Source organism: Gallinula chloropus (assembly GCF_964237585.1).
Source record: "Gallinula chloropus genome assembly, chromosome: 7".
Classification (NCBI taxonomy): domain Eukaryota; kingdom Metazoa; phylum Chordata; class Aves; order Gruiformes; family Rallidae; genus Gallinula; species Gallinula chloropus.
In genome coordinates, this window is record NC_140092.1 from 5,974,212 (window position 1) to 5,986,924 (window position 12,713).

General features: G+C 38.5%; 1 protein-coding gene across 1 annotated transcript in view; it reads right to left on the reverse strand.

Annotated features, from left to right (window-relative positions):
* PROM1 (prominin 1) overlaps positions 1-12,713 on the reverse strand; it is a gene marked incomplete at both ends in the record, with an annotated part of 51,440 nt that overhangs the window by 14,655 nt on the left and 24,072 nt on the right. The window contains 7 exons of the mRNA XM_084266620.1: positions 672-735; positions 1,854-1,928; positions 2,341-2,558; positions 3,169-3,192; positions 3,849-3,938; positions 6,066-6,129; positions 8,841-8,961. Of these exons, the coding sequence (XP_084122746.1) occupies positions 672-735; positions 1,854-1,928; positions 2,341-2,558; positions 3,169-3,192; positions 3,849-3,938; positions 6,066-6,129; positions 8,841-8,961 (656 nt within the window). The remainder of the gene's footprint in view (positions 1-671; positions 736-1,853; positions 1,929-2,340; positions 2,559-3,168; positions 3,193-3,848; positions 3,939-6,065; positions 6,130-8,840; positions 8,962-12,713) is intronic.

The window sequence follows — 12,713 nt, forward strand, 5'->3', positions numbered from 1 at the left end:
GGAAAAAAACAAAACAACCCCAAACAAACAAAAAAAAAACTCCACAAACTTACAAGGAACAGCTGTTTATATATGCAGAACAGGTCCACAATGCAAGAACAAAAATTAAAACAGATTAGTATACATACACTATACTATATTTTATTCAAATGTCAAGTGTCCAGGTACTGTCAAAGAGTAGCAGTGTAAAGCCCAAGAAACAAAACAATGAAGATGGACATTTAAATCGCCCTTAAGGCATAGTTTTACCTCCCCTTCTCCATCTACTACATTTTAATTGAGCAGCAGAGAGGTTCAGTGGTGTTTTTTTTAATCATCAAACTCCTAAATATGTCACAAAGGCATCAGTCAAGCTTTTCACCCCAGTAAAGATAAAGCATTAATGTGCAGTTGGGATCCCAAGATTTCTCATTACTTGAGTAGTAAAAAGCCTAACAAATAAACTCTTCCATAAAATAATGTATGGTCTATTTTTACATTTAATTTTGGATCCTCATTAAGATGCAGTTGCTTGCTATGTTTTTTGTGGCACGAAATTAAAAAGTCTTCCATTTCCATTTTTAATGAACTTTAGTCCAGAAAACATATTAACAATAAAAGAAAACAAAAACATCAGTAAGTGATATAAAAACTCCAACAACAATCAAAGTGAAAAGACAGTTTGCTCTCACCTGATAAAATGTTCTTGGTTTGATTCACCACTAAGTCTGGAGTATCATTAAATGCTGCATAACCCTAAGAATAGAAGTTGGAAAACTTGTAAGTTTTTCATTGCCAAATTACTTTACCATTTTTTTTCCTTTTACACCAGGGGTGAAAGTATACACATGCTAAAATGCATGTGGCAATACTATGAAAACTACATTCTTACCAAAGCAAAATGAGAACTCAAGTGTATGTCAGATTCAGTTTGTTCTCCAGGATATTTATTGGGGAAAAAAAAAAAAATCTAAACTTAAACATACACACAGCTGCCACAACCACCTCAAACGATGCTGTTGCCTGTCAGATCTCATATAAAACTGAGAACCCCTATATGAAGAGTCACTAAGCTACTGTGTACCAGCCAAACACCTCCTCTGAGCCAGTCTGTGCCCTCTTAATGTGAGATGCATGTTACAGACAATGAAATCCAACTGTCCTGAAGACACTGAAAGGCTTTCTTCAGTGAAAAGGGCAAAGAAAGGGTCTAAGGAATGGGGACCAAGCTCATCCGGACAAAAAGGAGAAGCCACTGCAGTGGATGTTTTAAGTCTTGGTTCCTGCAGGCCTGATCACTTCAGAAGCTAACAGGGGTCTAAGCCCCTCAGTCACAGCCTCTGGTTTTGTAAGTGCCTTCTATTCCCAGCATACTTTTACAGATGGCAAAATTGTTAAACTGCTCAAACTAAGCCCTTTTTTTAAGGTGAAAATCATGGTGTTTTGTAGATAGTCTTGCAAACATACCTATAGCAATTATATCACATAAAAATTTTGAAAGACATATTTCAACAGCTAGAATACAACTAATTAGAAGAGCACAGATTTTTTTTTTCCCCTTTAGTTTGAATCAAAAAATACAGAGCATGCTAGTAGATCCAAAACAATCCTTTTGTTTTTAAGGACTGTTCTTCCCAGCAGACAATTAGCAATACGTTTTTGATCTGCAGTATCCTGGGGATACAAAGCACTACATGCATACTTTCAAATACTAAATCTTGGGCAAACAACAGTAGTAAGGAGAGATATTCACCATAAGGCAGGATGAGGGGGAAACAAGAGAACTGTGCTTGAGAAAGCCAAGGGAAAACAGAGTGATATGCAAGGATCACAGTTTGTTAATTCACAGTTTACAAGTATCTCATGAAACATACCTTTTGAACCAGACTAGACAGGTCTGTTTTAAGGACATCATTGACCTTCACGAGCTGTGAACTGACTCCTGGCAACTAGAAAGCAAAGACCATTTTTGAGTCACATCAAAGGAGTGGTTTTACTAGTTTACTAAATTTTTCAAAGGTAGGACGAAGGGTAAAGAAACTAGACAGACAATCTGTAGTAGAATCTTTCTAGCACACCTGAAACCTTTGCTGTACAAAAGCAAAGCTTAACCCTCAGGACTCTTGGGAGGGCAGATTATTTCACTGCCCAGAGCCAACACAAAAACAGAGCTGCTTGATACACATTGTATCCTCTTCTACACAGGAGATGAAAACAGTAACTGGAATTACCCAAAAGCACAGAATAAGGGAAGGTCACATCTCACAAGTGACAGCACAGACCAAGGCACTACACTGCACAGATACTACTGGGATTATGCCAGGCAATCACACTGCAAGAGTCTGAAAAACACTCTCTTACCCCACTAAAATTGGCGTTGATGTTCAGCTGATTTAATGAATTCCTGATAATATTGCAAGTTGAGGCAGCCTGAGCAGCAAAGCAGGCAGAATCATTGAGGGTGTTGCTTAGATGCATTTTAACTTCTGTCAAGTTTGCATGAAGCCTCTCTGTTCCCTCCTGCAAAACCTCTACAGAGACACTCACATTTTCCAGGGCTTCCTTTGTTTCTCTGATGGCTGCAAGGATGTGAAGGGTTTTGTAAAAAACTTTAGTTAGAAACCAGTCTACAGATACAGACAGAAGAGAAAATGCACATGTGCAAATGGTATGATATTCTTAATAACACTGAATGAAATAACCCTGCCTCTGTCCCAGCAAAACTCTCCAGCACAGAATATATATTTATAGCACATTAAAATACATCACTTATGGTTCTCTACAAATTCATGTGCTCAGGCTACTTTTATTGACTACTTCACAGGTTACTCTTTTCTCCCCTTTCCCTACCTCTTCTTACTCAGCAGTTTCAGTAAAGAACTTTAACACTTGGTCATTAAAAAGTAAAATTAAGCCCATGTTCACAAAGCAGCATTTTCAGTATTTCATTTATAATCCAGCTCACAAATTATATGCCGCAAGAAGAAAGGGAAAGGGATCATGTTGCAACAGCCAAGCACTAATGAGTGTTCAACAGTGTGCCTGGCTTTAGACTTCACACCAAACAAAAATCCCCACTGAACAGGTGTTTCATAGACAGAAAAGCCCCACACAGATACAACTAAAAATACACAAGTTACAATAATAAAGTGCACTTCACACAACACAAGGCTTTATCGTGTTTTTTACCTTTGATAGCCCTTTCCACTTTGACTTCAAGACAAATAAAAGAAATAAAGCAAAAAAAAGGAGAATGACGACGAGTGAATGAGAAAGAATCAATGGGTAAGAAAACCAAAGTGACTCAAGTTCACAGATGCCTTTCCCTTTGCTCTGTAAGGTGTACCTCATTACTGGAAAAAGCCTTAAATAGAAAACGTAATAAAAGAATAATTTCTTTAAAGGGAGACAGAACTAAAGATGAGCAATACTAAACTCAAAGATACAATGAAGAAACGATGGTTAGCACTCTCATAGTAAGCTCAACAGTGTAGAAGCTGAGGCCACTGACTGTTCAGTTCCTGACCTGCAGAAGACTAACCCACAAAGACCTATGACCAGCTCTTAAAGCACAGTTTTCTAGTCTCCTTTACATTCAATGGAAAGGGACAACAACCTGGAGCAAGAAATTCAGATTTCATGTCTCCTCAATGACTGCTGAAACTAGGTATCAACAATAGCACATGAATCCTGGTTTAGTTTTAAGATATATGCATAAACCTTAAAAATATCTGAAACTCTCAGTTTAAAAGAAGCATCCAGGCATGCAGAGAAGTGCTAAGTTGAATCATGGTACTGCATAAAGCTATCCCATGCTGTGCTTCTCTTACCAGGGCAACATACCACTAACACAACATGTACATCTTTACCTCCTGCCATTGTCAGAGCTGCATCAAGCGCAGGACGTACTTCTTTTCCCAACTGTTCTTGAACTCTAGTTCCAAGCAAAGGTCCAACATCTGTAGTACAAAGACATAAAAAACCCAATTACACACTAGTTCAATTTAAACTACCTCACAATGTAATTGCTGTCAGACACTTACTTAAAGTATACACATACTACAGAATTATTTCATTGCATTTACTGCTTCTCCTGGAAACGGGTTTTTTCCACACCCTACCTTAAAGGGGTCCAACAGCTGGACAGGAATTTTGTTTACTCGTTTACTACACACTATGTTTTTGTAGCATGAGGAAAACTAGAAAATGGGTTCTCTTCCTTTCTCCTGTTCCCCATGCACATGTCAAGGTGACCCACAACCCAGACCTGCCCGCCGTCTCCGCTGAAATCCCTTAAGCGTGTTAAACACGTGTGTCCAGACTCCAGCCCTCCTCCCCCCCTTCCCCTGCAGTGCACTCAGCACTGATGCCCGCAGTGCTGGCTTCATGCTCACCTTCATGCTTACCCACAGCTATCCCCACCTCCAAACCCTCCTGTCTCACAGCCCACAAACAGAAAACAAAGCTCAGTTCAGCAAGGAAACAAACACCAAGCAGAGTTTGATGAAGCATCTCAATGTAACCTATCCTTTAGGTAGTCGCTGGGTCCCTTCCATATTCAGATCACCATAGACAGCCCTTTGAGTTTTTTGCTCTTGGTGAGCTAGGAATACTGCATGGTACAGAAGCATCCATTAATGTCAGCACTGTCATGTCTGGCTTGGGATGAGAATTTTTATCAAGCAGAAAACCCTTCTCACCATCTCCTCAGGGTGGGCACACTGAACTCATCTACATTTCTCTCGAGGTTTGTGCTACTGCTGATTCCCTTCAAATGAAATACTTTTGTCCCCAGGTGTCACACAGTCATTTCAAGTCACACTTGCATTTCAAGAAAATAAAAGCAGTATCTTTATTTATTGATGCCCACTCCCATCACTGATACAGCTAGGCTCCTGTTAACTAACATATTAAATTGGTAAGGAGAACAAATAAAGACTTAATTTGAAATTTTGGGTTTGGAGTACCTGGGAAGCTACCAGTTAGTACTTAAAATTTAGATGTCAATTTATTATTATTATTAAGACAACACACAGGGTTTTTTAGACCCATGTTCCTGCCTAAAGTTAAGTGGAAAGACTACTTAAATACTGCTACTTTCAGGACCACGTTTACTGCATGTTAGCAGCCTCACATAGACAAGACACATTGACCTCTGGGCACACCAAGCTGGCTGCACTGAAAATTACCTTTAACATAAGTTTTAAACCTACACAGAAGCATAGGTTCTGGGCATAAGTCAATTTATGACAGGTGGCATGCTGCCACAGTTGTGTAGTTTGATGCCAGCAACAATCCCATTTAAAAATTGGTATCTCTGTATTTCACTTCAGTGTGAAATGCAGACCTGTATGCATTTATTAACACCTACTAACAAGGCATCTTGAATTCCAATCTGCACTGAATATGGTCAGCCCTTTCTATTACCAGTTTACAAAGTGATGCTGAAGTTCAAAAACCACCAACAAAACAAAACACTCAATGGTTTGGCTGTTTCTGTTTACTGAGCAAAGGTAACGCTTTGTATTGTAACTGCTAAAGGGGAAAGTGCAGCAGATGTATTTCAAGTTCTCTCCTGCTCTTCAAGTGCTCCTTCTAAAGCAGCAAGTACCTTAAGCAGCTTTAGAAGGAAGATAAGCTTATACCTCAACTTCTAGCCCAACAGAGGACAATGGTATAGCAGCAGAAATAAACACACACAGAAATCTCTCATTCATTTGAACTATCAGAACAGCTAACAGCACTGATCCTTAGCATTCAGCTCCACAGTTAAAAACTGAGGGATAATAGTAAAATAAGCATAAAGTATTAGCAGTCACTAAACTATAAAAATGAAAATAAAATATTAGCCTGACTTACTGTATAAGCAATTTAATAAAAGACACTTATTTCAGGAAATATGCATGATAGCAGCTCCAAGACATTTTACATGAAAAGAATTTTAGGTTTTAGCCTCATTTACCACTGAGAGCAGCACTTCTATTTGAAAGCCATATTCACATAAATAAAATTTCATCTTGCATTATGGGCTATTTACAACATCTTACTGAAGTCTTTAAATACACCCTTTACATCAAAGTACTTACTATTTAGGTCAGAGAGTGCTTTATCCTTAGTTGTGTTGTACTGGCTCACCAAGTAGTCAATTTGCTGAAAAGGAGGTGATAAAAAATATTAAGATAACTGGGAAAAAGTAGTGCTTTTTAATAATGAGTCAAACTGCCACTTTGAAACTATCAAACTATTTGTGCAAACCCTGTCAATCCTGGCTCTCTGCTGTTTTCAGTTAACTAAGTATTTTAAAACCTTGCTTGGCAGAATGGCACCTAATAAAAGACGTGTTTAATTGGGAAATCTACTTAATTGGAACATCTCTGGGGTAAATGATTCAGCTTATAAGTGTTAAGTAGCAGTAACTGTGGCCTCACGAAGGCTTCAGTAAGGTTTTGCATGTGGTCCTCTCTGTTATTTGATTTTTTAGGGGCATTAGTTCCTCCTTCACAGAGACATGCAACAAGTTGATCAAGTGCTTCATTTTGAAGCAATTCATCAATCCGACCAGTTAGCACGTGGGCAGCCCCTCAGAACTCTTACAGAAAGGAGATAGCTGCTCTGTCTTAATGAAAGTGGCTTTCCTTATCCCCAGGGTGGATTCAGCCCAGCCACAACCTGAGCTTTACCAAGACACTGTGACAATATAAACCAGCAACTTAGTTATCACCAGATCCTGAGTTTGGACAAAATGCTGTCAAAGAACCATCCCAAGCAGAAATCTTACTACACTGATTTTGAAAAGACATTACATAACCCTTACTGATTTCTGCATGTTTAAAATAGTGCATTATAAATCCTACCTCAATTGAATTAAAGTAATGTAAAAGTTAACATGCTTGACAAGTGGGCTTGCAATTTGAAACATGACTCAAATGTGTACCAAAGCTTATCTGGCTTGGAGTAAAAAGAGGAAAAAACCAACAGACAAAATCCCACTCTCAAACCAACCTATCAGTCACACAGCAGTGGATGCAATTAAATGACAAAGTTTGAGGCAGACTTCCTAAAACAGAAGAAAAAAATCAGTTTCTTACTCAGAAGGCTGTAGGTATAATTTTGTTTGTCTTCCCTCCCCAGGTAACCTAAGGACTGGCAACTTGCAGGGCTGCAGGTTGTGCATTGTGTCCAGCAATGTCACAGACAAAAGGCGATTCTGGGTAACTAATGGTGTTATCACCCAATACTCAGTGTCTGCAAATCTCCTATGACATGAACTCTTAACATGTGACTTCTCATAAATCCTCTTACATGCTGCACACCCTATACTGATGAGTCAAGGACATCAGTTAGGATTTCAGAGCTTTATAGCCTATTAATTGGATTTGACAACTTTTTTCAAGGAGCTGAAGCCCTTCTCCTTAAGATATTCTTACAAATGTGTATACATGATCCCGTGTACCTTGTCTATCAAAGTGACTTAGAAGATACATCTGATGATGATATCAAGTGATATGAAGTCTAAAAAACGAACAATAAATAAATCTGCACAGAAACTAACATCCTACTACCTAACTGAGATTGAGGCACAAATGTTTGAGTCCTGACCCTTTAAAATTCAGTGATTCAGGCATTTTTAATAACATCTGAGCTAACATTTCTTATTTTTCCCTATTAAAACAGTTATTTCTACGAAACAGATTTTCTATTCTGATGTTTCCTGTTGTCAGCACTCAGTGAGCTGTGCAAAGGAGTCTAGTGGTTTCTGATGCAACTGGATTACATCTTTGTATGTCCCAAGTCAGCTCCTGACTGATGAAAGGCACTCTGTTTCAAGACTCTGCTGGCACAGCCTCCACTTCCTGCCCTATACCTCCATCACTGGACTGTCACAACACCACGTGCAAGCTAATGCTTGTACAGGGAACAACTCCAGATGTGGAACGCTTAATGGCATTCCCCAGATGTCTCCTGTCCTCAAACAGTCCTGTCAGCAGGAAAACAACTCATAGGTTGTGACAGCCCAGAGTTACTGTGGCTGGGACACCAGCTACCACAATCATGGATCCCACATAACTGCAGAAATTCCACCTATTTCTCATTTGCAAGTCGTGTGAAAATGAGTTTAACTAAATTAATTAATTAAAATTAATGAAAGCTATTTGAGGGTTTTTTTCTCCTAACCCATAAAGAATTGAAATTCGTAGATTTGAATTGAGAGTTTAGAAGTCTTCCTTACTAGCACTTCTTTCCTTCAACATAAAAAAAAGAGATAACACAGAGAACTGCTTTTGGGACCTTCCTGGTCAGTATGGCACAGAATGACACTGGTTTAGAGGGAAAAAAAAAAAAAAAAAACAACCCAACCAACCACCAGTCAAAAATACTTCTGGAAAAAATGTTATTGTAGCTCAGGCCCAGAGCACCTACAAGTCCAAAATACAAGGAAACAGGAAAAAGCAACAAGGAATCCCAAGTTTTCATGTACTATTTTTTTATATGGGTTCCTTTAAAACAGTGTTGTTCCATATGGTTCACTTTCTGCTAGTGATTTACACTAGTTCAGTAGGAACAAAAGGGCCTATGAATATCATCACTGCATACTCCAAGGAGTACAGCTCAAACTTTGCTCAAAGAATGCTGAGCCATTAGGGTGACTCCCAAACATGTACTGTATGAAAACGTCTTACCTTGCATCATTCAGTTTACTTTGAGGGACCAACACACAGAGTAAACGGAACACCACAGGTGTGATATGTACCAAACTGAAAGGAACAGTCACTTTCTGCAAGACTTCTCACTTCTACTTTATCCCTCCCAACACTTTATCCCTCCCAACCCCCACCCCCCATAATGAAAAAATTCTTTACCGCTGGAGTGTCGTTAAGGAAAACTTTCAGATCTTTAAAATTACTGTTAACGAGTTTCTTTGCTCCTCGGACTTGATTAGTTAAATGCTGGTTGGCACCATATGCACAGAGCACTCCAACACTACAAAAAATACAGATAAGACATATTTCTTTATTACTGTCAATGCCCATTCTGACATAAAGCTGAAAAAAAATAGCTGTTATCAAAATAAAGGTCTCAAATTTACACATTCTCGTTTTCTTCTTACAAGTTCTCACCGGGAGGCAGAGTACAGGAATTTGCCATAAGGGCCAATATTGTATTGCTAATTAAAATAAAGGAAAAAGCAATGACAAACAAAGTCTTTAGAAGTTATTAACATACAGCTACTTATCCGTTTGCATTGATACTGTCAGAAAACCTGTACAGCCTAGGCAAACTGTACAAGACTTGTAATGTTGGGCTCTTTTCTAAGTATCATTAACCTTGACACAGCTACAAGCAAATGCTCAAGAGTTAGCTGTGAAAAGGAATATTTTGCATTTGAAAACTTCAGAAACATTTACTTATAATGGCCTGTTTGATTTACATAATTGCACAGATCTTTTAAAAGCACACAAATAGTTCCTATTAACACTAAAATAATACATAAGCATTTCCTAATACAAATGTAAAAGGTGAGAAATGAGCTAGACTTCCAGTCAGCACTGCTGCTGATTATTTTCTATATTATCATTCCCCACTGTAAAATTCTAATTACAGCATGGCCAATCTGCACAAACAGTAAGTAAGAAGGCAATTAAAAGCCCCACGAGTGGCTTCACAAGCTCTCTTAGTATACATGATCCTTAGTTGTTTTGTTTAGTTCAGGAGTAGAAGGGTCTTAAACAGAAGGATGAGTCTGTTTAAACATCTCACTTGCACAACAGCTAATCTTTTGCATATGGACCAGAAAAATCAAGAGTAACCACCAGAGTGGTTAACAGCCTCACAGCAGGCTGACTACAACTCACTTGGTGGGTTAAGCATTAACTTTCCACAGAATTACCTTCTTGACAGCACAGATCCACTCACCACAGGCACCATACATGCCCAAAAGGGTAAACACCAGCACAATTGTTCAGTCTCTTACTTTGCACTGTAATCCAACAGCTCAACAGTAGGGAGGCAGCACCTTGAAAGGCTCTTACAAACATCCAGAAGCAGCAGTCACTAACACAAATGGCACTGTACTCCTCCTCCCAGACTGCCAAACTTCCTGATTTGGGGTGTCAAGACCTAATTACTAATATTTTTAAAGACTTAGAGAAAACCCATACTGGGCTTCCTATGAGGCTATATATATATATATATATATATATAGGGTAAGTACAAGTCTTGCTCCAAAGAATGTATGTTTGGAGGAAGCTATAATACAGCCATATAAATGACAAATGAGATGGAGGAGAGCAAACAGGTACCTAAAATAACATGATTTGTGTATCCTGGCAAGATGGGAACAAACACCTGGATGATACTTGTCTCCTCTTATCAGTCATCCAAACCCAAATATTCACGTGTACTTTGCTTTTCCTATTTTGGCTTTCCCAAACAATGCAAAGGCTTGTTCTCTTGGTAAAACTGGTCTCAAGCACAAGAATTTTGCTGCTCTGACAAATACTCTCAATAGGAAGATTCTGACTTCACAGCATGATATAGGAAGAGATGGCAAGACTATATAGTACAGGTGCTGGTTTAGTAGGATTGCTTTACTAACGTTCTTCTCATCCAAAAATATTCAAAACAAGATGACATAGTCCGACAAGTTGATTCTCTACACAAAATTTCATGGCTATGTCTTCAAAACTGGCTAGTAACTACCATCCCAGAAATTACTAATGAACAGAGGAACAACGACATTTATCTTACTAATTTAACCAACAGCAAATGGCATTGTTTTGTTTCCATTATGACCAACACTCAAGCAGCCAATATCAGCAGCTCCTACCCCTGGAAAGAGAACTCAGAATGCATAAAATGCCAAGAAACTGAGTAACTTTCAACGTAAGTAGAAGTAAGCAGTTTCGTTTGGGATATGCAACATATTATTTTGTTTCACTTTACAATATGGCAATTGTTTACTAAGCTTTTTTTTTTTTTTAAATAAAATCAGAAGACAAACTATCAGGAAAAGTAAACATTTGTATACCTCACTGAGGTTTGGAATTTATAACAACATCCTTGTCCTTTGGACAAAGCATTTTTATGTCCTCTCAATGTTATGCTCACAGAGCAGAAAGGTCAATTGGGAGCTAACAAAACAGTACTTTGTAAGACTTTTTTCTCTACAGTCTCCTAAATGGAAGGAGTAGGAGGAAACAAGATAGCAGAGGTGCTTTAGGCAGACAAGGCACTCAGAACAACTGTGACTACATTCTGAATGTAACTAAACAAACACACAACCTAAGAGGAAAAAAAAAATCTATCAATTATATAACTGAGCCTTGAGTCAACATTCAATAAGCAGCTACAAGGAGAAAGTCATAAAGCAGGAATAAAAATGCCTTCTCCATAACAGGTTGGAGAACTGTTTGAACAGGATCTTCAGGAGTCATATTCCACACACAGCTTTTCTTGCCAGGTTCCACAGACTGATATAACAGTTATCAATCCAGCTGCTGGGGGGGTCAGGACCCAAGCTTTTCCTTGAGCTGTGCTTGTGAACATTTCAAGTCACAGAACAAGCCCTGAACACATTTACATATTGAAAGAAAGTCACAGGGTAGAGATTGCTGTACCGACTTTTTCATCCATTCTTTCGGGTAACGTTGATTCCCAGGTTCTGAACAACCTGCACTGCCAACCTTGCAAAAAGCCAAGAGGACTTCATGAAGCCTGCAGGAGGTACTTGCCAGGATACCAAGTCTCATTCACTTCCTTCAGACCTGGCTTTCCCTAGCTTACAGCTGCAACTTCAAGAGAGAACTTAGAACCCAAGCTCTCCTGGAAGGACAAAAATGATGTTTTTCTATCCAACAGCAAGGACACTTTCTACCACCTGCACAGAAATTTGGTATTGCAATGTATGCATTTTTAAAAATGAAATGTCCCTTTCCTGCCTTTATGATGTACAGGAATTAATGAAATTACATTTTTTTCCCCATAGAAACATGTGTTTGCCTAAGCTTGCAGATGACTAGAAAGTAAGATATAATAGCAGCTATCTGTCCCTAAATTCTCAGTTAGCCTTTGAAGAAAAGCACAAAATTGTTTTAATAAGAAATTCAGAATATCAAACCTACTGAGCTGTTTGATAGGTTATTGCTACATGTGTGCTCTTTACTAATAGAAGGCTATTTTATAGAAAAACATTCATATACAAGAACTGTGAACTACCTAAAACACAGCATCTGGTTTTGACTCAATCCACCAAAAGAAGTATTTCAAACACAGACTGCATGTACTGGAAGGTGACAGACTTAAGGCCTGTTTACCTTAAAGATAAATAACTGTGTATGTAATCACAACTCTTCTGACTTGTTTTTTATACCTCTCCTTGAGGGAAGCACACTTCCTATGTACACCCCACCTTCAGAGAGCACATCTAGGTAAAGCTTTTTTCTTAAAAAAAAACCCAAACAACTGTCATCTTTGTATTTCCTTTGTCCATCATTCCAGTAAACTTGGTATTAAAATCTCAAACTAACCCCTAGAGCACTGTATCAGTGGAAATGTGAGAAATAATGGTCCTTGTGGCTAAAATCTACTAGCTGAAATCTTTCAAACCTACATTAGCAGCTTCTATATGCCACTGTGAACTTGTATGCTGATGTACAGAAAAGCCATTCCCATGTTACTGAAGTTTTCAAGAGTTGCTGCCTATATACACAATCTATTGAAGCTCTGCATTCAGT